At 42.1% G+C, this 26,855-nt stretch overlaps 1 protein-coding gene across 2 annotated transcripts in view; it reads left to right on the top strand.

The window, feature by feature from the left end:
* The first annotated feature begins 318 nt into the window (after positions 1–318).
* PLEKHH1 (pleckstrin homology, MyTH4 and FERM domain containing H1) overlaps positions 319–26,855 on the top strand; it is a 70,881-nt gene continuing 44,344 nt past the window's right edge. The window contains exon 1 of one of the 2 annotated variants that reach the window (XM_050974870.1): positions 319–624. In XM_050974870.1, the coding sequence (XP_050830827.1) occupies positions 603–624 (22 nt within the window). In that variant the 5' untranslated portion in view covers positions 319–602. Of the gene's footprint in view, positions 625–21,895; positions 21,963–26,855 lie in introns of those variants that run through there. The other variant, XM_009101980.4, reaches the window with a different exon arrangement.

Here is a 26,855-nt window from a genome sequence, read left to right on the forward strand (position 1 = left end):
AACCAGCCTGTCACCGAGTCACCTGATTGCACAATCTCTGTGAGAGCTGGAGATGCAGGAAGATGGAGTGTTTTAAAGGGGAAATGGAGAATAACGCACGGCTAGCTCTGCCTCAGCAACTGAGCGGTGCAAGCTAGGGCAGCGCTGCTTGTGCTGACCTCAAGCTGGATAAAAAAACCCCACAATTGCTTTGTATAAATTTCAACAGAGCTGAGAAGGAAAATGGTAAAATAGCTAAGACATCTTTGATGTTCTAAACAGCACCTTAAAATACCATATACAATCAGGCAGTTGGAGAAGACAGCAGCCTGAAGGAGTGCTTATGCATTTATTGTGAAATAGCATCCTTTAGAAAGCACCAAGGACTGTGCTAGGGATATAGTCAAGAGAGAGATAATTTCGCAGTATGAGACGGTGTGAATGTTTCACAACATGAGGGAATGCCTTACAAGGAGCAGAGGAAAGGTCAAAGAGAAAGGAAGAAGAGAGCTGAGAGATACTCACCAACAAGAAGGGGAAGTCAAGAGCCAAAGATGGATTGGAAAAAATGAAAAGCACCTGTAGGGAATACATAAATCCGTATTCTCCTGTCTAGTCACATCATGCAGAGAGAGGAAGGAGGAGGTAAGGATAAAGGAGAGGGCTCCCAGAATGGGGAGAAAGGAAGGAGGAGGCAGTGAAGCAGGGTGAGGGGAATGAAGACACTGTACTGTGTTGAGGGGACAGGCAGGAGGGAGAAATGTCGGCGAGAGCACCTGATGGTGGTGCTGTACACCTGAGAGCTTGTTCAGCTCTCCCTAGCTGCATTAGCTGGTCCAGAAGAGCTGTTATTATTCTATTCAGCCTTGTTTCTTTCAGCTTGAACTAGTAAAGGAAGAGCGAAAAAGAATGAAGTTGAGATTATAATACAGTGAAAGTGGGAGTAGGATGAAGACTGGGGACAAAGGCAGACAGTTTCTAGAACTGCCCTTTTGTCAGGTGTTCACAAGGAAGCTTGAGCTCCCCAAGGCCTTGTGCTGGGAGCGAGCACCATTCTCTGCAGAGCATCCAGGCTGGGATGCTCTGGGTGCACAAGAAGATGGGTCAAAGATGAAAAGAGTTTGTGGTGACATAAGGGTTCTCTAGTCTCTCTGCAGCCAGTTGTAAACAGGCACAGGGAGTGCTGCTGATCTTCAGGTGTGTGTTGTCTTTTTCTGAAATAGCATAAATCATATATAATACCTGATCTAGTTCCTATATGTGTGCCCAAAATCAGTTCAGATGTTTCTCCACCAGCCTGTCTGGTTCTGGAAGGGTTTCTTTATTTGGGTCTAGTATAACGTGTGGCTATATGGAAACATCTTGGAAAGTGGCATAATCATATTTGTTTGCAGCTATATTCCTGTATCTGGACATGATAAGGAGTGGAGTGCAGCAATACCCAAGCTGGTTCCTCACTCATCCATTCTGTGACAGGCAGAGCTTAATCCCTCACTTAAATTTTATTTGTATGCTTTATTTGTGGCACATTGTTACACTGAAGAAAAAAAAAAATTACTTATGTCTTCAGGAACACTTTAATGTGGTCATTACAGGGGTATCTGAATACATCACAAGTATCACTGCCACTGTAATCATTCCCAGTGAGGTAAGATCTTGCTTTGCAGACTGGGCTTTGAAGTTCAAACATATTTCAGTTTAAAAGAATTCTAAATATGAGATTCATAGCATCTTTCTTTCCCCAGAGAATTTAGTTTTATATGGCTCCTTGTATTTAAATTACAGTTTAATCCAGTGGATGTTCATCCCTTCTGTATATCCAGTCCTGGTCTTGAAAAAGATACACATGGAAATTAGTCTTCCTGGTTTAGTCCAAGTGGCTTGTCTGATATTGCTTAGGAACTACTGAGGAATGGGATCCATATCTCCAGAGCAGGGTTTAAGGCCAGGCTTATTAAGTCATGCTTGGCCTAATTTCTTGATTCTTTTTAAACATGCTAATGGGTTCTGCAGCAAATGAAATGAGAATCTCGCTGTATAACACTCCCCATTCTCTACACAGCCCAGCCAGTGCTTTGAAGGAAATATCTGTCATGAAGAACTTCATCACAATTGTTTAAAACCTGTCAAGATCCAGTCAGGGTTTTTCCCTCCCTGGGGAAGTTTGGTTTTTTTCTGTCCTGTTTTCCTGAGGAGGTCCCACAATTGGAAATTAGGAATTTCATCTCCCTGTGTGTATAGAATAAAGAGTAGATGCTCTGTGTTTATTTAATAATACCCCATGGATGTACATCCAAAACGTGGGCTTTTCTGACAGGAAACTGAGGAACAAAGAGTCAATTTAGGCTTGCAAGGAAATTAAAGAAGGAATTTTTTTTTTTTTTTGCCTGAAGGGACCCCAACCACTGTGGTGACAAATGTTATTCAAATACCTGAAGCAGGAAATGGATTTTGAAGAATACCACAAGTCATGTACTGTCTCACATCAGCTTGCATAGGTCTTCATGCAATACCATAGAAATTGCTTTCTTTGTCTCTTTTTCCTTATGGTGCAGGTACAAGCTGTGAATTTGCTGAGCTTTTTGAAGAAAACATAAAGGAAATTTTTAAACATGGTTCCTCCAAGCTGGAGGAGATTCCCTGGAATGATGGCTCCTCTCTTTCTTTTGCTTGTGTCAGGGCCTAGGGTTTTTTTATGGCTCAGACACTAGCCCCATATTCATCACTCCTGAGAAAGTAGTTGACTCATAAAGGGATAGAGGCAGAAGTTGTATCCATGAAGGTTCTTAACTTACCTCTGCACAAAATTGAAGCCACTTAACCATTTGTTCTTTTAATGGTGCCTCTGCCAGTCTCTGTAGTATGGTGCAGTCCCTGGGATCAGCTTCAAAGTGTTGAAGCCTAGACAGTAACCCAAGGAAGCCAGAGCTGTTTTTGAAAACTCTAGGCTTTCTCTCTGTGACTGCTGAAATCATTTCCTTACTGAGAACATTTTTCTTTCCTTTAAATACAGATCATAATAGTTAAGCTTACATTAGTATTTAGCTTTTCTTTCCTTCAAAGCATTTTTCTCTAACAGATACCTGCCATGCCTTTTGGCTTGGCAAGAGCTTTGCTCTGAAACTAAACACTGCAAATAGGAAATTTTTACTCCTAAGAGATGTGACCAAATTGCCAGGCAGCAAAGCATTTCCCTGTTTAGGAAAGCTCTCTCCATGGGTGTTCCTATTCAAGGTATCCATGGGAAAAATTGTTAGTAAGACATTATTTTATAGAGACTGTCAAAGCTTGTGAGTTTCCTCTGGGATGTTCAGGGATCATCTCTTTGTACTGACAGAAAAATTTCTCAGCAGAGAACTAGTGTCCTCCACTAGCTTCTGCCACCTTTGCCTTCATGTGGGTTAGATGCCAGACAGGTCCTTTGAAACAGAGCAGCCTGAGATCTCTGGAACAAGCAGCAGACAAGATTTACCTGAGGTGTGACTGATGTCTGACTAAGTTAGCCTGTGTTTGCTTGAGTTTTTAATGACAATAACTAAAAAGAATCCTTCATGGTTTCTATTCTAGATTCAAGGGCAGAAGAAAAGCAAGTATTATATACATGGAAATTACAGAACCTGAAGGGTTTGGCAGCAATCCTGTTTTCTCTTATTTTGTCAGGTTCAGCAAAATGCAAACATAGGTTTGGGGAGAGGCAAACCACTTTACAAACCTGCACTTGTCCAGTCCAACTTGATCCAATAATCTGTTTTGGGGAAATGTGTTTCACATTAAAAGTGGCAGGAGACTGGAGGCTTGAAGGCTTGGGTTGTACACAGATGTGCTTCAGGCCTTCCCAGTGCCCTCAAATTCACCTCTCTGTTTTTCCCCAGCTGCAAAAGAGGGAACACATTTTCTTTGCTAGAAGGCTTTGAGACAAGCTCATGGAAAACAGGATAAGTGAAGAGATGCTACATTTGAAGAGTTTCTAGAATGGCAAACAACCTGATGCTAGCACATCATTGACACGTCTTGTAACTCTGAGCTAGCTGAGGAACAGAGACAGAGAAGAGACATTGCACATGATTTGCCTAAAATGCTTTTGAATGTCAGTGCCAGAGATGGGACAGTTATAATAAATTATTATTTTTCATAAAGTGTCTCTGTTACATATTATACTGCAAAATATAACTGAGACACTAAATATTTTTGGAACTGTAGTTTTTATTTATACGATGCGACATGTGCAAAGTGCTCTGATCAACAGTAAAATGACAAGTTTCTGCTCCAAGTCACTTACAATACATTTCTCAAACATCAGTCAAGTAGTGATCATAAACGAGGGATTAGAGGAGAATGGATAAGGTGAAGTGATGGAAAAGACAAGGGTCACAATTTAAAAACAAAGCTAAATGAAGATGGTTGAGAGAAATTACACAATAGGAATGAAGTTCAAAAAGTGTTCCTCTGAGATTGGAAATGATGTGGCGAGTGGATTTGTCAAAGGAATACATAAAATGATTCAGAGATAAAAATCGTGGTTTGACTCTCTACTTTCATGTTTCAAATATCCACAATGAGCTGACCAGGAACACTCCACAGGCCAGGAGCTTTTAGAATAACAAAAACTTCTGAAATAAGGCCAGGTTACTTAGTTATCATAGATGCATGTCACAGCCAAGGACATTTCTAGACAGAGGAACAAAGAAAGAGAAAGGAAATCATCCAGCAAATTGTATTTCCTTTGTATTATGCTAATCCACCTGATAAAGGGACATTATACTGGAGTATCTAAAGAGAGAAAATCAGTAATAGACTTTTACAGTCCTCCAGTTTCAATCATCAGTTATCTTGGCAAGCTAAATTCATCTTGTTATCATTATATAGTAGCACTTAAAGGTCCAAACAGAGAGGAAGTTGCATGTTTATCTACTGCTTCTTGACATAATCATAATAATAAATAAATATATCTTTCTTCTACAATGTAATGGATCTCAGAGATTACTATCACCTAGAATGACCTCTTAGCTATCATAGACCATTAATTTTCATGGATATATTCTAGTACTAAAAGCTACAATTCATTCTTGACAACTTGCAGTTGGCTGTAGGCAATAAAAAATGTCTAATTTTGATGAAGACGTAAGGAGATGAAGAATTCATCACCTTAGCTTGTTCTAGTGGTTAATAATTTTCTGTGTCTCATTCTTCACTTGAATTTGTCTGGCTTAATAGCTCCTCCACTCAGTCCTCAGTAAAACTTAGTCTGCTCAGAGCCCTTTCCTGCTAGTATTTTATGCCTCCAACAGTACAAATTCATTAATCAAGCCATGAATCAAGTCATCTCTTTTTCAGTAAGTCAGACAGGTTGAGCACTGAAAGGTTTCTACAATAAGGCATTTTTTTTAGATCCTGAATAATTACCAAGCTTCCCTTGCACCTTCCCCAGCTTTTCAGTAACCTTTGAAAATAAATATCCTGCATGTGATTAGTCTAATGAGTGCCACAAAGGGAAAAACAGCAACCTGGTACTGGTACTCACTATTCCCATATTTATGCATTCGAGGATTGATTTCACCCTTTTTGCCACAGTATCTCACTGGAGTAAAACTGCTCCATACCGTGATGATCCTGATCCTTTTCAGAGCGCTGTTTTTTCCAGGGTAGAGTTTCTGATTACCCATCTCCTAATCTCCTATCTGGTTCCCACATGCATAATTTTGCATTTGGCTGTAGTAAAAGGCTTTTTGCTTGAACATGAAGATGATCCTTCCTGCCCTATATAAATGCTTTCCCCTCATCATTGCATTCCACCAGGCTTCCCAATACTTGCATATTTTATCAGCAGTGAGTTTCTATTTACTTCTAGGGCAATGATGGAAGTACTGAAAAGAACAGAATTTAAAACTCATCCTAATACTACTTCCATGGCTTTTGCAAAGTGACATGGCTTTATTTTTTACCATGTCCAGCAGACAAACTTGTCTGGACTATTCTCCTTGTGGTTCAAATATCCTGTGTCCTGTGTATTTCTCAGAGAATGAGAGTGATCCAGTGTTGCTCCTGATCCTGATTCAGGATAAAATTAAGCAGGATGCACAACCCATACATGTATTCACTCTTGTCCAGTCAGGACTCTCTGTTGGTTACCATGTTATGTCTTTGTAGAACTGCAAAAGGTAGGGCTAGAAAGAACTTTGAGAGCATCTCTAGTCATCTTCTCATGGCAGGGGTGCTTAAATTATTCTTGCCTTTTTTTTTAAAATTTACTTTTTTATCAAGATCATTGTGATGCTGGAAAATACATCTCTTTATTTTCTTATTCTTTGTCAAAGAATTCTCTATCAGTTAATATTTTTTCCACAAACTGCTCTTAGCCTTGCTAGTGAACATCTACTGTGATTATTGACTTTGCCATTTTTAAAAAAATATTGTCATAGAGCAGACACTCCTTTAGTATTCTGCTACTTCCTTGCTGTTAGAGGATTTATGAAATATCGGTATCAGCAGGCTAGAGATCAGTTAAATAAGCTCTATTAGTATGCCCATGTAAGCAATCCACACCTGCTGATTTTAAAATATTTACCTCCAGTACATATTTTACATTCTTTCTGGTCACTAACAGAGTGGAAAATTTTTCATCAGCCCATGTGATACAAGTGCATCATCTTTCTTCTTTCCAAATGCAGAACAGAAATATGTCTGGAATATTTACCTTTTCTGCAACTTTATCAATTCCTCATCTGCATTGAGCAGCAGCATGTACCCTTGTTAAGGTTTCTATAGTTCTGAATATACTCTAAACTCATTTTATTTTCTTAAGCCCTGCCAGCCAATGATTTTCCTCTGTTGTCTTTTTAATTTGTCTATTTTTATATTATGCAACTTCCAATTTATATTGATTGCTAAATATTTCCCATTTTATTTGTTTGCTTTGTAGGCTTTTTTATTTTCTAACTGCCTTCACTTCATACATTGATCCAGGAGGCATTTTAAATAATATTGTTATCTATTATGCTTACAAAATTGGGACTTTTTTAAAATCCAGTGACTCTTACACAGCTTTCAGTTACCTGCTATATTTTTCCATCTGAGTTTCTCTTCATCAGCTTTAATGTGTTTTGTCCTATTCTCTAGTCTGATTCAGTGGTCTCTGAGAGACTCTTCTTCTCCACTGGTATCTTTTGTTTTGTTATTATTTAGTGCATTAAGCCATTATGCATTAAAGCACCTGTGGGTCTGAGTTACTAATAATTCTAAAATTCTGGGAGGTTGTATCTGAAACAGAGCATACCCTCTCCTTCTCATACTAGGTTTTTATTTTTTTAATTGGAAACAAACTAAACCAAGTAATTTTACTGTATAAATTATTGCAACCATTTTCAGAATGCTGGTTCAATTTTTTCATAGCAATGAATACAGGAATGACTTTCTTTAGAATTAACATCAATTAGTATTATTCTTAACAATCAATATATGCATTATACAACAGTTTCACTAGCAAAAGAGTTATCTTGCAGTCTCCACTGAATACAGTGGCTGATATTTCACTGTTATCTTATTTTTGTTATGTCACTTTCAGAATGCATTACACAGGAATATTTTTCCCATTTAACCAGATAACCTCAGGCCTAAAGAAGTTTGAAGTTCATCACAGAGGACTGAAGACTCTCCAGAAGCCTGAACAAGCAGCTTCCTAATCTCATCGTGTATTTCACCTGCCATATACATGCATATGATGAAGAACACATTAAAGTGAAGCACAGGGAGGTTAGTGCACTATTTTAAAAAGTAACTCCTTCCTTCCTGTTTTTTCAGATCATGTTGCTGTCCTGGTAGCAGTCCCACAGTAAACACATGAGCCCAACAAATGTCAGTGAGTTAGGCAGGGTGGGACCTAAATGGTCCCAAATCTTTTTGATGACTAATAAGAGTCAGATGAAAAAGACTGTCTCTCTACAGATATGCTAAATAAATAACTACTTCATTAAATATTCATCTATATCTTACACAGCAAAGTTCCCCATCAATAGGTATTGCCCCAGCATTAATTGCATAGGGATTGTCATAATATTGTCTAAAGAGTAAACCTTCATTTTGGAAAGTTATTAAGAAGATTTTTTTCATAAAGAAATTAATGAGATTAAGTAAATACATAATCCTGTAGAATGTTTCGTTCATTATATGTCCAAAAGAAATTAGATTTTCTGTTATAATGTAGCTTACAATTATTGAATATTTTACACTGACAATGAATGCCTGCTTAACAATATTCAGTCCAGAGATCTATAGAATTTTCTATTCCAGAAGAGACCAGAAATTATGTTCCTGATACCAAATAATCCCAGTCATCCTGCAAAGCTCTCAGTTATAATTAGTAAAACTGATGCTGGTCATTAGAAATCAACCTCAGAAATATAAGCACAGAACCAGATCAAGTGAGCTGAATGTGAGCAGAGATCCTGCTGAACCTTTGAGGTCAGCTGTAAAAGTCATCTGCACAATTAGTTGTGACTCTTTATCTATGGACAGATCCAGGTCTTAACAGTACGGCTGCAATTCGCTGCTTATTCAGTTCTGAGAACCAGACACTTCTGCATGATGATGCACTCCATCCTAAGGAGACTAATCAAGTTTCCCTGTCCTCACTGATGATAGATGGAGCCAGATGAGTAGTTCAGGCTCATGCCTTGACTCCTGGGTAGGTGAAGTTAGGCAAAATAATCACAGACTGATGGTCAAACTAGATACATTCTGTTTCATAGCATGCTGACAAACTATATGAGACAGACCCTAAACTGGTGAAATGAGAGTCAGAAGGAAGCCCAAATCAGAGGGTATGCTCTGATTCATAAGCAAATCTCACTTTCATAATTTGACCTCTATCAGACCTTTGCAACCAAACGCTTTCAAAAGTTTTTTTTCGTAGTTGTCTTTGCAAATGGGAACTAAATGACCTCTTTTATATAATTCCAAAGCAAAAATACAAGCTAATAGAAGGGGAATTTGAGAATAAAAGTGTCGGGACTGTATTTCACTTCTTCAGAAAAAAAAAATCCATAGTTGCTTTTTGGTTCAAAGCCATTTTAAATTTTGTTGTAACATTGGGCATGCTATTAAGGAGAAATATTCTATTATACTTTAACACAGCCAAAGATGATATCAGTTTATAAAATCCATTTGGAGTCAGCTACATTTTCAGTAGGCTTTTTTCTTAAGGGATGTCTGTCCTTACAAGCAATTAACGGTTCTTTATTAGCCCATCTCAGAAGTACAGACTTCACCATCAATTGATGTTCTTCTCAACTCCCATAATAAGACCAGAGGACAAAGAAACAGTACATCTTCCCCAAATAAGCTGTTCCTCTAGCATAATCTCATGCATGAGCCAACACTACTAACTGTATTGTACTGACTATTATACATTTATGTGCTCATAATTCTGTGAACATTTAGCTGTTACTTATTTGCAAACATCACTGTGCTGTGAGTAAAACTTGATAACCTAGGAAATCCTGAACCCCACTTCGATTACTTTTCCCCTACACTTCACCAGGTCTCTACACCCTCACCCCAATTTTTACAGTTCCTGTATTCTCATTGCCCTTGCTCCATGATCAGGATAAGGAAAAAAGAGCAAAGCTCATTACCAGGTGGACATCTCAGCGGTCAAATTCACACAGAATCACACAGAATTTCTAGGTTGGAAGGGACCTTTAAGATCATCGAGTCCAACCCATGTTCTAACAGCTCAACTAGGTCATGGCACTAAGTGCCACATCCAGTCTTTTTTTGAACACATCCAGGGATGGTGACTCCACCACCTCCCTGAGCAGATGATTCCAGTATTTGATCACTCTTTCTGTGAAAAACTTCCTCCTTAATTCTAGCCGGTATCTCCCTTGGCGCAGTTTGAGACTGTGTCCTCTTTTTCTCTCTGTTGTTGCTCGGAGAAAGAGACTGACCCCCAGCTCACCACAGCCACCCTCCAGGAAGTTGAAGAGAGTGATAAGGTCACCTCTGAGTCTCCTTTTCTCCAGGCTAAACAATCCCAGCTCTCTCAGTCGCTCCTCATACGGTTTGTGTTCCAAGCCCCTCACCAGCCTTGTTGCTCTCCTTTGGACATGCTCAAATTAACACTTTCTGGCAGAGCAAACTCACTAGACTTGTGCTAATTATCTTGTGCTTATTATTTTTAGGGCATTTTTGGCTTAGCAGAACACTGTTTTCTGGAATTCCTAAGAAGGTGTGTTTAGACAACCTTAGAAACAACTAAAACTGATGTGCACACAATGAGTAAAAAGATACAGTCAATGAAACAAGTCAATGTCCAGGCTGCCCCCACCTGCTGACAGCAGGCCTGTAGCCCCAGCTGGCAACCCCAAGGTGCAGCAGGCACTGCTGGGTTTCCTGTGTCCATTCGTCATGACCCATGAATATCAAACACTGTGACATCCAACTCCTTTCTTTCCGAGAGAGAGTTAAAAATGGTGCTGCCATGTTCTCTGAGGCTGGCAGATGGTCGTATGAAAATTAGAGCAACTGGATACACTCTGAATTGTGCACAAGCAAATCAGGCATTCCCAGGGAACACTACAACTATTAACCTTATAGTTCACTATTTGTGTTGCTCTCCTCCCACCTGCTGGATGACAGAAGGAGAGAAAATTATCTGCAGAAATTTTTTTTTAAGTGTCTGAGCGGTTCTCTGTGGTTCTTGTCCATGCTGATATCTGGGTATCCAAAGGTAATAATTTTAAAAAGTACATGTTACCAGTCTGAGTAACAGATACAAACTCTGTCACTGGCAGGAACCAATACAGATTTCTCCATGACACTTAATAATTTCCAACAATCTTATCTGGAAGTAACCTCTACCCTCTAGCCCTAATTCAGAGTCCATAGCTGGCTAAGCACATGGTCTTTCAGCTCTGTCATCTGAGGAAAACAGAATAGTTCTGCAGAGCTGTCTGCATCTCCATGGAGTGGGAGGTCAAGGGATGTAGTGATGTATGCTTCATAGGGGCACCCACTGATTTTGAAAAACCAAAACATGCTGGAATTACCTCAGCAAATTTCAGTCCCTGACTCCAGGGTTTTAAGGGCACTGGGAGCTGAAAAATGAAGCTTTGCTGGATATTATACTACAGGATCAAGGATCCAATTTACAGTGACTCGCTTGTGGCCTTAGGTTTATCTCAACAAAGCTTTTTGAGGAAAGGTTTTATCCCAGGTTGCTTTATACTCAACTGCAGTTGTTGGAGTGTGTCATGACAGTGGAGTTTTTCCTTTAAAATAGGCTCCAAAGCCATTTCAAGAAGGGGTTCTTTTGTTCACTTCAAAAGACAAAAAGACTTCTTTTAAAGAATGTGAACACATGGGTTGTGCAACTTCACAATGTACAGAAAATTACAGAATTCTATATAACCACAAAATATTAGAATTCAAAGCAAGTAGACCTATTTCGGGTCATCATACAGTCTTCATTGTTGTGAATAATGTTGCCATTGGGAGTAAGTTTGTGAGATGGAAATTAGGTCAAAGTTTCAAGGATAGTAAGTGAAACAGATTGTAACAAGCTTTCTTAAGAGGTGGAAAAAACCCAATTTTTCCTTGTCATTCTATGTGTCCTGAGACTGCTCCAGAAAAGAAACTTAAATCCAGGGACTATGCTGTAAGGTGAGGAAAGTATTTGTAGTAGCATAAGAAGGGACCAAGTGCAAACCCACATATTTGAATGATCATCATTAGTCAATGGCATTTATGGTGGGCAGAGCTGCATGTGTCATCTGGTATTTTTTTAATTCTAGTGAGGTACGTGAGTCTTGATGCTTTGTGCAAGTGATTCTCCAGGCTGTGTTTGGTTTAATTTCTTGAGTGTCACTTGTACTCATATAGAGTGGCTCAGGTTTAACATATAGGACTACTTTCCACTGGGGAAAAAAAAAAGAAGAAGAAGGAAAACAAAAATCCACGGAAAGAGTCTTGAACTGCATTGGGCTTGATATGAAACGCTCCCCTCCTTTGTAGCTCCAGAACAGAAGGAGCTTGGTATTGTTAAACAGTAGCTAATTAGGATGGGATTTCATGTTGCTGAGAGCTAAGTCTTTGGTATGCAGAACCAAACAGCAAGGGCAAAGTGTAACTATTTAAGGCTGAAGTTTGCTATTTAAAGTGTTCATCCTTGCCCAAATGTTTGTTGCAGTCACGAGTGTTTCTGTTCTAATGACAAGATGATGGGCTGTCACGATCCCATCCAGTCAGTCCAGATCAAATGTGCTCAGGATATAAGCCAAGAGATTTTTTTTTCCCAACCTGCCAGCACCAAAAGCACCATCTGTGATTGATTTTGTTATAACGGTGTAAGCAGCTACTGGAAATGCAGGACACTTCCCAGAGATTTTGGTCTCTGGGAGAACCAAATATGAGCTTTCAGGAGTGACACAACTGCTGCTATCCAAAACGGGCTGTCTGTTCCACAGAGGTGGTAAGACGTGACCCAGTCACAAATCCATGTGAGCATACCCTCTTGCAAACAGGGTTGTGTTGCCTGAACCTGCGCAGGCAGATTGGTGGAAGATGTCCTGAATCCTCTCTTCTTTTATGCCTACATGGCTACAATTCACAGAATACGTTTTATTGCAGCAGGCTTACCTTAAACATAAATCTAAGCTCAGATAGGGCGCTGTGGACACTGATTTCAGACAAGATTGTAGAAATCTGGAGTCGGTACCCTGCATTTCTGTATGGCAGAGGGAATGTAAAGCTAGCAGTTCAGGCTCTGAAGCTCTCCTAGATATGAAAGCAAAAGCAATCCCTCCCTGTGGTAATGGTGGCATTACTTTGGCTCATTAGAAGAATGACATTGTAATTTTGATCCAGCACAAAAATATTTTGTTAAACTTCCTAATTTATGAAAGGTTAAATGCATGGCTTTTGATTTCTGTGACGTTTTGGGCAAATATAAATAGTAATGACTCATGTCAATTTGTTCTTATGAGGAAAAAATCAAGGCTGAGAGGAGACAAGTGGTTTCTGCAGAAACATCAGGCTTGAATTTTGACCTGTTTTAAGAGTGGAAGTGAGTCCAACTTTAATGAATATTAAGAAAAAAAGTCTTAAGGGCTTTGCAGATTTGGGAAAATAGGAAAAAGAGAAAATAGTTCTTTGAATTAATGGCTGAACTGAACATAGCTAATGTATGCAGTCATTGACTTAGGAACACTTTTCCCTTCTCCCTTACACAGTCCCATATGTTTATCTGGCAAAACAATCCAACGCTTATATGCTTTTTAGGAATAATTACCCAAGTGCCCACTGAGTCAGGATTATATGTTAGCATCTTCGTCCAGTGTCTCAGACACATGGTTTGGGCTAAGTCTTAGAACCCCTCCAACAGGAGCCCTTAACAAATTATGGCCGTTCATATTCCCTTTCTCCACAGACCCCCATAATGGTTCCTAGAAACGGCCTGGGTGTTTGCCTGATCCAAGGTTTCTACTTATTCAAGATGAAGAAAGACCTCTATGAGTTTAATTAGCAGAGATTGCGTTTATGTGTGTGGGAGGGCGATTCCTGACTTTCCCGCTGGGAAGTTTGTTTCCCTGGTAAGGCAGAAACCAGCCAAAGGGGTTGCCCACTCTCAGGACACTCGGTTTCGGAGGGTCCCTTCGGTAGCCCAAACCAGGGAGTCAATCCCGCCGTGCGGAGCGCCGCCCGCCGCGCCGCCTCCCGCCACCAGGCGGCGCCGGAGCACAGCGGCAGCGTGCGGGCAGGCTGGGCCCGGCATTGCCCAGCAACGCAAACACAGAGCTTATCAGCGGGGTGGTTTATAGCAGATACAAATGGAAAGGCACTTCTGACTAAAAGAGAACCCCAAAGGGAAAAGTTGAACACCCCCAGTCTCCCTCAATTTAGATACGCAAAGCAACCCCTCATATGTGGGACAGGTGTGGAGTGCCTAAACCTGCCTAGAGAGGTACCTCCTGTACAGCCAGGAAGACGTGCCAAGGTCTATGGTGCCCATTAACCCTCTTGGTGGCTCTCTGGATGAACTTCCTATATTTCTTGTCCTCTTTCTCCTTCTGGTCCATAAAAAAATTCCTAGAATTTCATTCATCTACTGTGAATGAAACTGACTCTGTGACACAAAATGCAAATCCCCCTCTTTCTCCTGTCCCTTGACTAGAGTTTCTAGAATGAAACTCTTCACTAGAGTTTCTAGAACTCACACTTCACAGACAACTGAGCATTTGTAGGCAGAGTTCTGACCTCCTACTGTGTGCAATTAGCACTAATTAAACAAATAAGTAAAAATTACTCATGACATCCTTTGCAGAAGGCCCTAGCTAAGTTTTGTGTTGTAGCTGCTGGAATTGTTTTAATTGGCTGGGTGTCTAATGCTGCATCCTGGCATAGGCTTTTCAGAGTACAAGGAGACACAGAAGACCTCTATACCAGGACTGAGGTTACACCTCTACACCGAGACTGAGGTTATTTACAGGGCTGCCCCAGAGCAGGGGAGGCAATCACGGACAGAGGGAGAGGCTGGGCAGTGACCTTGGCTTCAGAAGCTCCCCTGTGGACCCGCAGGACTCTGGGGAAGGGAGCACAGCATGAGGAAATGGATGGGAGTCACATTGCAGCAGTCAGCACAATGAAAGCCAAGCACCATCTAAACCTACAGCCAAGGTGCCATTTCTCTTACAAGGATTTCTGCTTCAGGCAGTGCACAGAATGAAAGACAAGTTCTAGATCAATCTTTGAGCCTCCCAGGGAGAGCTCACTGATAGGAAATTACAAAATGAAAAAAAATCAAATTAAGATAACATTTTCAAAACTGGCACCTTTTCCAGGTCACCCTGTTGCAGGGTGGTGCAACCAACCCTAGGGCTGGTTTTCAGAGAAACCCAACCCTTGAATTTCCCAGCACCTTTGAAACCAAGCCAAGAACATTTTGCCCAGAGGTAGAGGCACACAAAATTAGGTTTCCTTTTTAAGATGCATGTTGGCTGTGTTTGAAAGCCATATTATCCTTTATAATTTTTACCCCTCCCCTCCAGAATTTTCTGGAATCTTAAGCTGAATCACAAAAATTATGCAGATCAGAAAAATACCCTTCAACCCATTCCCTCCATGTCATTTAATCCTGGCAGCTGTGCTGTTTGGCAATTGTTGCTGCATTCAGAGGAGTAGGTGGGTATCAGGCAGGCACCTCCAAACTGCGTGGGGAAGAGTGTGCTCAGTAACACTGCTTCTGTAATGAAGAAGAGGGCAGGATCAGACCTTGAGAGCAGAGGGTGAAGTCTTGGTGGCAAGGTACTGTGGTGGTAAGACTGTTTGTTCCTTGCCCATGAATAGTTTTCATCTATGACCAAGGATAAAAGTTTGAGATTTTGTCCATGTGCTTTCAGACATAGGAGGAAAGAGGGCAGAGTGCAGGTTTTCTCCTGAAATTTACAGTTATGTCATACGTGTGTCTGTGCTTTCGTGCTGGACCATGCTGTGATACATCCTGAGCTACTCATCAGTGCTTCCCACTAATCCCAAAGTACTATCAGACACTGCTTGTTTGGGCTGCCTGCTGACATCACTTGCCAGTGTTGCCCACAAAAACCAGTTTGCAATGCCATTTGAACCTTCTTGTGGCAGCTTGTAACATCTATAAATGGGAGCTACTGCTTTGAGTCCTTTGGGGAAGGGTACAGAAATGCTTTCCTTACCAGCTCAGGAAGGGAGTGGGGCAAGCTCCAGGACTGACCCTAGAACTCAGCTGACAGTATAAAAGTGGGTTTGTTACCCCCTCCTCAGGCAGATGCACTACCATGTTCTATTATTTGCCTTTCCAAAGAGATCTCTGCTGGTTTTGTGGATCACCGTAGAAACTGCCAGAAACAATCATGCCAGGGAAGCTCAACAACCACTGTTCTGAGAGTGTGCTGTCTGGGGATCTCATCTGTGTAGAGATGGAGCTCTGTCCAACAATGCTCACCCGGGGATGACCCCTCCTGAGAGAAGCAGGCAGCGGGATCTCTGCAGGAGCTCTCAACATTTCCACCCTCCATGTGGAAGTGAAATAATTCCTCCCTTTACACAATGCCTTGACAAGTCTGAAAGATCCCAGAGCAAAGCTCACAAACGTCTGGGAACTGTGTGCCTGGCTCTGGTGTGAGACCAGAAAGAGAGCCAAAACCTCTCCAGCTAACCCCTCCTGCACTCTCATGGAGGACAGCCTGCACGCTGGTTTCAGCAACAAAAGCTCTGCAAGTAGGAGTCCTATGGCAGGGAATCATGTTCTTCTCCACACCCTATGCTGACATCTGGCAGCTGTAGGCATAAATTCAGTGCAATACTGGGAAGGCAGCCAAAACCCTTCCCACAGACTAGCCCCATCTCTTACTAGTGTCTTCTCTCCCCCACCAGCCAGTACAGACCTTCACTGGTTGTGGAAGGGCACAGATTCTCCATCAGAGACTGTCTTGTGCAGCTTCCCCTGCCTCTTACCACACAGCTGCCCCAGGTGCCCATTCCAAAGTTCTTAGATCAGCACCCAAACAGAGGGAAAGCTGGGACCTACTTTGGTCTTTACTAGAAGTATTGATGTAACAAGCCTGGAAATAGTATTTTCCCCCAGCTCTGCTATGGACAAGGACAACACCTTCTCCTAGCCTACCCAAATTTCTCCAATCCAGCAACTCTTTTCACAAGTCTAGTGAGGATCAGACATGGGTTCTCTCCCCATGATCTCTTGTGGTCTGAGTTTTTATGCTGAGAAGCTATTTTTAGTGATGGCTGGGTGCAGAACTGTAATGAACAACTGCAGTAATAGGGATCTGTGTTCCATGGAGCTCCTCTGGCTACCTGCAGCACACACTATTGCCTCCACGGCACTCCCCTAATAAACATGCCCCTCAGACAGGTGATGTTTAAAAATGGGGCTGAGATGACAAGTTTGTCCATCCAGCTGCCACTGCTGCTGCTGCTTGTCAGAGGGCAGCTGACCAGTGGTTATTTCTTTTACTTGGCTTGAATTCAAACCTGTAATCTATAAATGAATTGGTGCCCTGCTCTCCATGTTGTTTAGATCTCTTTCTCCAGTGCAGCTTTTTGCACTGTGCTTACAGAGACAGCTCTGTAAATAGGTATTTTCCTGACATTTCACAGGGTACCTCGGGAAGGAAAATTACCATAGATTGATGCCTACTTTTCCTGAGCTTCCCTCCCCTGGGAAGAAAGACCTGTTCCTGCCATTCAAGGAAGGTCTGAGGGGTATGGACTGTCCCTTGCAGCAGCAGATGTGGCCTTCTTTTGCAGCACTGGGGCTGCCAGAGCAGCAAGTCCAACTCTCCAGGGCTCTTCCTGATTCCTTCCAGCATCTTGTCATAGCTCCACCACCCTCTTTCTATTCAGCATCTGGATTGACACAGTTTACCTGCATCATGTGCAGCACAACTTGCACAGCAGTTACTGCTGTAGCCTGTGGACTCAGATTCAAAGTGTGCTGTGGTATGTGGGAACCTTTGGGGCTGCATACCAGCCAATCCAGACACAAGAAGACCACACAAAACAAATACACTTGTAAGGACTGTTTTTCTTCTCTGCAGCTTGAAGACTCCCACATGCCATCCTCCTTTCTTCCCTGTTCTGAAATAGGAGTTGAACAGGCACACACGAGCATGCTGACAATCCCAAATTGGCTTTTTGAGATCCAGTTGTCTAATCTATGATCTAGATAAACCTATGGGAATACAAGCATTAAAAAATATTAATTACTGTGAGGGATGTTACATCTTTGTGTATTTTTATAGAGAAGAAAGTTTTAAGTGTTTTGTCACAGGCTACTTTATTGGCAGTTAATGACCTCTTAATCTATTGGAAAAAGACATAGTGAAATCTGGTACTTAGAAGCTGAAACTAGAAAAACCCAGAGATGAAACAAGGCAAGAAATATTAGTACTGAGAATAACACTTGGGTTGCCCCTGGGATGACTCCCTAAGGAAAATGGGAATTCTCCATTGTTTTGCTCTGTGCCAGTCAAGACAGTATATATAAAACATATGTTCTTGCTCAAGTTCTGGCTTGAATAATACACACGAGTGTCTGTGTGTGAAGTGTGACGGGATGACCATAGCATGATCAAAACCAGCTGACAGAGTACTGGAGGGCAATGGTTTGCTGGCCCTCCCACTGGGTCCTCCCACGAGCAACTGGTTTATGCAGCAAGGTGATCCACAGCTGCCAGTCTCTTATTTTAATGCTGCATGAACTTGTCATTGCTGATTAGAAGAGAGGCAGGGGGTAGCAACTCTGTATTGTGTCTGTCAGCACACTGCAAACCCAGGAGAAAGAGAGAAAGAGAATTAAGCACAAAGGCCATTTTCAACATTTTTAAGCTTCTAACACAGGTGGAATTTAGAGAACTACAATATGAAGCCTAAGCTGCTTGTGGAGAGCGACAAATACCTCAAACTGGTGTTTCAAGGTACTGGGGGTTTTTTGTGCAATTTTTTTTCCCACACAGGATTGAGCCTTCAATGGGGATCTGACACATGAACTTTTGGTCTGGCTGGTGTCCTTGCCCCTTTGGTCAGTTTTCAGCGGCACCGTGTCTGGAACACAGTGCTCTCTCCCACCTGCAGAACTATGACAACTTTGCTTACTAAGAGAAAGAGTTCATTCTGCTCTCATCTTCTGACCTCTCGCTCTCATTTATCTCTTTGTCCTTCTATTTAGGTATCTTGGATATGGTGCTCTGAACAAAGCAGTCTGTGCTTGTGTTGTGATAAGGATAGTCTAACAGTGTAGTCTGACAGTGCCAAGCTAGGTCTCTTGGATCGGCCAGAGAGTTTGTTTTGTCAATAAGGTACTTGCTGTTTGTAGTAAATTTTACTTTTTGCTGAATGATGTGTCTGCAGATTGCAAAGACCTGACATACAGTGCTTGAGAAGCCATGTTAAAGACAACTGCCAAGGGAAATAATTTGGGAACAATGAGATACTGGTTGTTCTTACAACCTTCTCCTTCTGAAGACAAACTATTTTTCTATTTTCAAAATTTAATGGAAACCATGATTTACTCTTTTTTAATAATAATTTTGTTAAATACTTTAACAGAAGTGACAGAAGATATAAGGAGGCATATCTTTGAAGAATAATTGCAATAAACACATGGCAGAACATTGTTATGTGAGTGCTGATGTGGTTCTGGGCCTCCAGGGGTTAAAGCAAGGTGTGCACAGGCAATTCTTAGGGAGGTACTTTGTTATACAAAGTTCAGTGGCTGAGGAATGTCCTGGCAGTCAAGCTTCATTGCCTGGGAAAAACACAAGGCCAGATATTGACATTTCAGTGAGTGATATGATCCGGTTGGCTTTGCTGATGCAAATGAGAGAACTTGACCAGTGCCTTCAAGGGAAGAATAAAAATAGCTTATAAAATTCTGATTAAGAAATATTCTGCTTGCATGCTGTAGTTGCAAGGAGCAAGAATAGGATGGGAGCATCCCATCTCACTTTGTCTTTGGCCAGCCTCAGTTCAGGAGTGGACTCTGTAAAGCATGAAGCTACATTTTGCCCTCTGAAATAACTATAGGAAGGCACAAATTGTGCTGTTTCTGATTTTTTATTACAATTCCTTGATCACTGGGCATAATAATTAATACAGACTTACACACAACTGTAGGCAACTACAATTGGAGCCCTTTCTACTGGGAATTGCTGGAGAAATCTCTTTGGATGAAACTGTCCCAATACTCAGCTTGATCTCTGCCTGTGTTCCTGCCTGTCCCTCCTCACCTGTCCAAGTGGGAGAGCTCCTCACCAGATGCCTGTTTCTTTTCACTTTTTTGCCTATCTCCGCTTGGGTCTCCAGTGATCCCTGTGTAGTGCATTCCTGCTCTCTGCCTGAACCAGCTCTGTAATGCATGCTTTGTCTCTTAGCTAGGAACAGGCAACTTCATTCAACCAGATTCCCATGGAACTGGAAACAGATGAGAAATCTAAAGCAAAACCATCTTTAGGGAACTGCAGTGTCCTTAGAGTCTTTGGAAATCTGACTACTTATTTGGATTATGAGGTGTAGATTTCAGAGTCTGCCTTTATTCACTCCAGTGTCCAAATCTTGACCTTATGTTTTTAGTTATATTTTTATATTTTAACCACTTAATCACATCAGTCTTTTCATTTTTGCATAGTAAGTGATTTGGTACCCAATGTTTCTCTGCTGAGACATCAGTGGAAGCACACTATCAATGTGAGGAAAAAGTTTACAATGAACGTTTAATAAACAGCAGATCTTGAACCAGGCAGTATCTGTGAGCCAGATAACAACTCTTAAGATCTTGTTTAACTATGTCTAGTGAATAGTGTTGCATAGTGTCCTAGGAGATAATTTTGTTCAGTTGTTCTATGTGCTTCCTTCGTAGATTGTTGAAGCCTGTTTATTTCAGACTGCCCTGTTTTGTGTAAGTAGTCTCAACAGGTGACAAAGTACAGTTTCAGAGCATTCATGGATCTCTCATAACCACTCAAGTTATCATCATTCTGGTGCAGCCCTTCACCAACAGGCCAGACTCATTTTCACGAGATGAGACCAACTGTCATGGTAGCGAAGGGTCCATGTGGAAGGTCCATGGAAAATGGCTGGAAAGATACACATCAGAATGATTGTTGTTATCTCCACTGAGGGGAGCCTCATATAGACATTTTAAAAGTATCTCTGATGGAAATAATGAGCCTGATAATGGAATAAGTAACAAGTAGTTGCTAAACCTGAAGAGCAAAACAAAGGGCCTTTTGCCTTAAAACACAGTGGTCTGAGGCCCATGTCTCTAGGGACGTTTTGTCCTACCATGCCCATCTGTCTCCAGTCCCTTTTTACTGCCATTTGCATGCTCTGGTCTGCTCAACACAAAGGGCAAGAGAGCATAGAGCATAAGCTTGGCCAGCCTGGGGTGTCAGGGAGTGGCCAGGGCAGAGGGCAGCAGCCAGTAGCACATGGTGTGTGCACTTACTCGCTGCCGGTGCCCAACCTCTTGAGGCAGTAAGATATCACCAGTTCTTGGTATAACACAGGCAATATACTCCTGCATGTCACCATATATTCATATAAGGCATTGCTGCATGTAAAGTAGCTCAGTAAGTGATGGCCTGAGCCATCAAATATGTTATTCATATGTCTGAATAACATATTTTGTGTGCTGGCAGCTATCATTAGAAATGCTTGAAGCCCCGTACCTCTTTGTTTAAGCCATTTTACGTGAGAAATGGCCACAGTACGTGTACAGGTTGGTGTCCTCTGGTCAGGAGACCATTATGCTAATTTGTTTTTCATCTCTTTCATGGCACCAGCCTCATGCCCTAGGGTTGCCTACAACGAGTGAAGGGTGCTCCATCTAGAACTTCAGATGGACCGCCAGCCCTTCAAGGCTCCAGTGGCAGCAAGGGCAGCGTGCTTCTGTAGGTACCAGCTCCTAGCCCGGCTGCTCCGCAGAAAACGCCGCTGCCCTGGTGGTCTGGGGGTGGTCTGGGTAGCATCAGCTCCGAGGTCTGGGAGATGACTGCGAGGGAGAGCTCGGGAAACTCGGTGGCAGTCCCGGAGGGTGCAAGGTGGGCGGAGAGTGAGATGTCCCCGCCCGGGACAAAGCGCCGCTGCCGCTGTTGTGCCCCGGGCCGCCCAGGCACCCTGCACTGCCCCCCCCCCCACCTGCCTCGCCGCTGAACCCGGGAAGGGGTTAAAAGCCCGGGGCGGCTGATGTCAGTTCCTGCGCTCCTCGGGAGGGCCGTGTCTGATATTTGAGCCGGGCTCTCCCGCCCGAAGGAAACCGGGGAGGGAATGGCAAAGTGCTGAATGGGACAGGAGCCGTGCCGGGCACCTGCCTGCCGCCCGGCACCGCGCAGTCGCCCGCGGCCAGGGCCGGCCCCGCCGCGCCGCGGGTCGGGAGCCCCGGGACGCCGCCGGCTGCGCCCGTCCTGCCCCGCCGGGCAGAGACCTCCGCGCCGGCCAAGGTGAGCGCGGGCGGGGAGGCGCCCCCGGCGGGCGAGAGGGCGGCCGGGGGCTCTGGAGGGCCGGTCTGCGCGGGGCTGGCTGGCACAGCCTTACTCCCCCGGCTTGGCTTTCTTCGAAGGTGACCGTAAGGGGACTGGCGGGAGCATTCTGGGGCTGGTGTTGTGGCATCTCAGTTAACTGAGGTTTGCTTTCGGTCTGGGACTTTGGCCCTGAAGAGTCGTGGAAGAAGTGGGGGGAGGAATGGCCACACGAAGGGGGAGATGCGGTCCAAGAAGTAAATGTCTGTAAGCTCGTCGGTCTCTTCTGCCTTCCTTACGCCTCGGTGTGTAGGGCAAGACCTCTGCAGGTAGAAGAGCACAACTGAGAGCCCTTCTTCCTGCCTCCAGGCACTTTTACTAGCTAAGCCACCTGCGCGGATATGGAGGGGAAATTATTCCCCGCTCCCTCCCACCCCAGGCCCGCGACAATCCTTTTCCTTGCCCTTTCCGCAGTTTTTTGTGTTATTTTCTCCCCCACGCCCCTCTCCGCCCAAGCTCTGCGCATCTCAGCCGCACTCCTGAGCGGGAAATGACTGCGTGGCTGAGCAATTCCAATGGCCTCAGTGCTAAAAAGCTGAGGGGTGAGGCGAGTATGAAGTAGAAAGTGAGGTGGCTGGGGGCAGGGTGTTGATTAATAGTAGAGGATTTCCCCGCTGAGTTTTGTCCATTGCCTGTACTGCTGACCCCCTTGATACCAATTCAGTGACACGAGAAGAACTCTCTTCCCTTTCATTTATCACTTGTCTAGTGATTCCTTCTGTATTAAGATGGTAGCTGAAAGTTAGACCAATATTCAGCTCTGGTGTTCAGACACTGGTGCTTTTTATGGGCTGGTGCTAAGAACTGCAGTCCCCCTATGCTGTGTGAATCCTCTATGACAGCCTGCGTAAATTTATTGCTGAGCTGAGCAGACACATCTGGAATATGGAAATAGTGCTTCACTTGTCTTTATTGTTTGCACTGCATGAACAAAGCTGCAAACACTTTACTTGCATTTGTATCTGCACCTGAAAGTCTTCACATTGATTGATTGTTTCGGCTTTTCAGGTGGAAGTGCTCAAGTCTAAGTATTTTGAGTTCTAGTTCTGGATCCACCTACATCTGCAACATCAGCTGATTGTAGTCTGAAAACACAAAGAAAAAACCCCAAACACGTGACATCTTGATTTAAATTTCAGCTTCATCAGAATTACAACTGGATGTGGACATTCCAAGCAAATATGATCATATTTATTTTGGATATGGTATTTAAAGTCAAAACTTACAGATATATGCATGAGACTTCTAACTTTGACTGCATTTAGCAGATGGTTGAGTCATTTTTTCTCCCACAGAGTTTTAAGGACTTTTTATCTGCCATTATTATCACTGACAGTTGTTGAATACTTAACACTGAAAATCAAGCTGCTCTTTAAGAAGAGGCTGTATACATTTATGAATGAAGTTTTGAAAATCTCTGCTTGTTCGAATAGAGTCGCTGTCTCCTATGTTCTGAATCCCTAAAATAAGAGTGCTGCCTCTGCAAATATCAGTTTCCCACCTTCTTCTTATGCATAAGGCTTAAAAAGAGACAATTTTATATATTTATATCCTTATAAATTCTTTATCTGCTATGAAGAGGACTAATATCTGGGAGAGGAAGGGGAATCAAAAAATGTGCTGAAAAAAAGATGGTTAAGACTTACTAAAAAGGACATCTGAAATGGCAGATCCGATGGAAGTGATTTAAAGTCAGTCTGTCAAAATGAATTTGATATTGTTATTCACAGAGTGCAGATGAACTGCTTATGTTCAGAAGAACAGGGGAAAAGGAACAATGTATTTCACTGGTAAATTAAAATGCAGAATAAGTTTTGTAAATAAAGTTGTACTCTAGATGTAGATATTAGACATTGTGATGCAGTATCTTTCTATGAGAAAGTGTAAGGTTTTTGCTAGGGGGAAAAACTATAATTCTAATCTCTACTCTTCAGAACTCATTTGGTATGATTACATGTGGGGAAGTTATAAGCTTAAGTGGAGGAGATGGGGATTAATAGAAGAATGGTAAGATAGACAAATGACAAGAGAGAATGTGACAACACAGTGCTAAGGAGGGGGCAGTTAGATGGTAGGTATTTTACTTGTAGGATTGGCTACTGACACAGGGGATTCATCTAATGACACAAAACAAAATTGAACATTAGAAGAAGTAACAAAGTGGGCACAAAATCTGGAAGAGCACTCTTACAATTAGTAGAGGAGGAAAAGACTCAGTTGCATAAACAGTAAGACTTATTCCAGATACCCAAAAACAAACTGTGCCTTTTAAATGTTAAAAATACTGCATGTATTTAAAAATATAACCCATAGTTGTACTAATCAATCGCAGGGTTACCACGGGCATGTTGAATTTTGTAGTCACAGAATGGTTCACATTGGGAGGGACCACAGTAGGTCATCTGGTCCAATGTCCATATTCATACAGGGCCATCCAAGAGCACATTGCACAGGATTGCATCCAGATGGTTCTTGAATATCTCCAGTGAAGAGTCTCCACAACCTCTCTGGGCAGCCTGTTCCAGTGCTCAGTCACCTGCACAATAGAAATTATTCTTTACGTTCAAATGAAAGTTCCTGTGCATCAGTTTCTGCCCTTTGCCTCTTGTCTTATTGTGTGGTACCGGCCTGTAGTACAGAGAATTTGATCTTTCAGAGATCTGGCACAGACCTGAGCTTTAATAAACTGTTCCAGTCCATTTTTAATTACCCTCCTGCTCTCCCACATCTGCCATATACAAAGGAAAAGTCAGCTGAAATTCCTCTATTCCAGTTGTATCAGCTTGTCTGTGAATGTCAACCACCAGTGCAATATGGCTGTAAAAAAAAAGGCAAATGCAATCAGATGAGGCATTCCTTACGAGAGGGGAAAGTGCTAAATGCCTTTACACTAGGCTTTGTTGTGGGTGCATGCTGCCTTTCAGATGCAGTCGTGGTCACCCATGGCTATGAAAGGGAGTGAGAAGAACCAGCTCTTTTATATGATATGCACTGAAGCTGGAACAGGTACAGAGGGAGAGCAGGGAGCTTTTCTGATGAGGAGCCCCTGAAAGGAGCCCCTTGTCTCTAGCCTTGCAAATTGAGGTTCTTAAAGAAATGTTTTTGATATCTATAAATATATCAAGGGGTAAATATGAGGGAGGAAAAAAACCGTAGCTAGACTGAAGGGTAATGATCTACAAGAATTAACAGATACGTGATCATAACAGCTGGTTATGATTATGTTTATGCTGGTAATTAAGAGGCAGCTCATTAGAGACGTGAGATTCTAGAATAATAGGAATAGTGGGAGAATTGCCAGCATGGTTCTAGGGAAGGGCAATGTTAATTTATGAAAGGAATTATAAAATGCAGTTGTCTGTACTGATAAAGAATAAAATGCAATGATTCAGGACGCCTATTCCATCCCAGACCCCCTATTCAGAACAGGGGTATTTTAGTTCAAGTAGAAGTTATGGTCTATGTGGAAAATAAGTTTTGCTTTGGTGTAAATTATTTGGTACATCAATTTCATTTTGCTTTTCATCATTAGAGTCCATCCCATTCAATTGTATGTCCTCTTTGGATTTAAACTTTATGAGTAAAGACTAAAAGATTGTATGAAAGCTACATAAAAATATGAAAAATACACTTGTGTGAAAGAGAAAATAATTTCATTTGAGAGCTGAATTATTATGTGTGTCCAAAACAGTGTTAGCTGTAAATGAAGTTAACAGTGTTGTAGGATCCTTCCATGACTTAGTGCACTCTTTCAGCTTGGGAAGGACTGATAGCGCTACCTTACAGGGAAACGCTGCAGTGTTGAAAAGTGTACCAAAGATAACCTGGTTCAGTGCCTGGGAAGGAGTTAAGGCTAGAGATCAGAGCAGTGTGCTGGATGGGCTGTGGAAAAAGATGGCCTCTATTTCTCTAAAGCAGTAAGTGTGCTGCTTGTAGGAAAGTGGTCTTCTTTCCTATTGTGGAGTGTTTTCAGTGCTGCAGTACTGCACATGAACATACCTTTGTTTTGTTTTACTGAAACCTACCTTCTGGAATAGTATTTCACAAGTCATTGGAAAAGTAGGCAATCTGCTGTCTGGGAAACTTTCTATTATTTAACAAAGCAACCTGACCATAAAATAACTCACAGGTAATGTTTCTAGCCAAAGAGTAGAAAATGCATCTTACCTTAACTCGGAACATCAGACGTATATAGCTGGATAGAGGGGTTTGTTGTGTTACGTGTACTCACACTATTATGTATACTCACAGTAGTTTGAATCTCAAGTCTTACATGCAGAACATGAACCAGGTATTCTGACAAGTGGATACAACTGGAGGGACATCTTAAACTTTTCCTCTCTGCAGAGAAAGGCAGATGTAAGGGCAATGGGGCTGAGTGACTTTGTTACTTTCTTGCAAATCCCAGACTGTTCCTTCATCTGACATTGTTTGGGACTTGTGAGTTTGCCTGTGAGCTGGTAAGAAGTTCTTTAACAAGTAAGGATTTAATTGTTCTGATGAAGCTGAGCTAACAGCTGTTCTACCTTTGTAAACATTTATTATTGTTTGATAATATAGCTGGCTGCTAGACTGCACACACTGAGTTGACCTTTTTGTTCATGAATACCTGAATTTGATTAAGAACATCTATTGCCTAGGTTTTTGGGTCTTTTACTGTAAGTATCTGAAATGTCTAAGCTGTTACTGAGTAGTAAAAGGTCTTCAAAAACTACAGCTTTCTCCACTTTCTGGGCCTGTATATATTTCTTGATGTCTACAAGGATTTCAATAGAACAGCATGTTTTGTCTTTAGCCCTAACTTATTCCTGTATG

Source organism: Serinus canaria, chromosome 5 (genome assembly GCF_022539315.1).
Source record: "Serinus canaria isolate serCan28SL12 chromosome 5, serCan2020, whole genome shotgun sequence".
Classification (NCBI taxonomy): Eukaryota; Metazoa; Chordata; class Aves; order Passeriformes; family Fringillidae; genus Serinus; species Serinus canaria.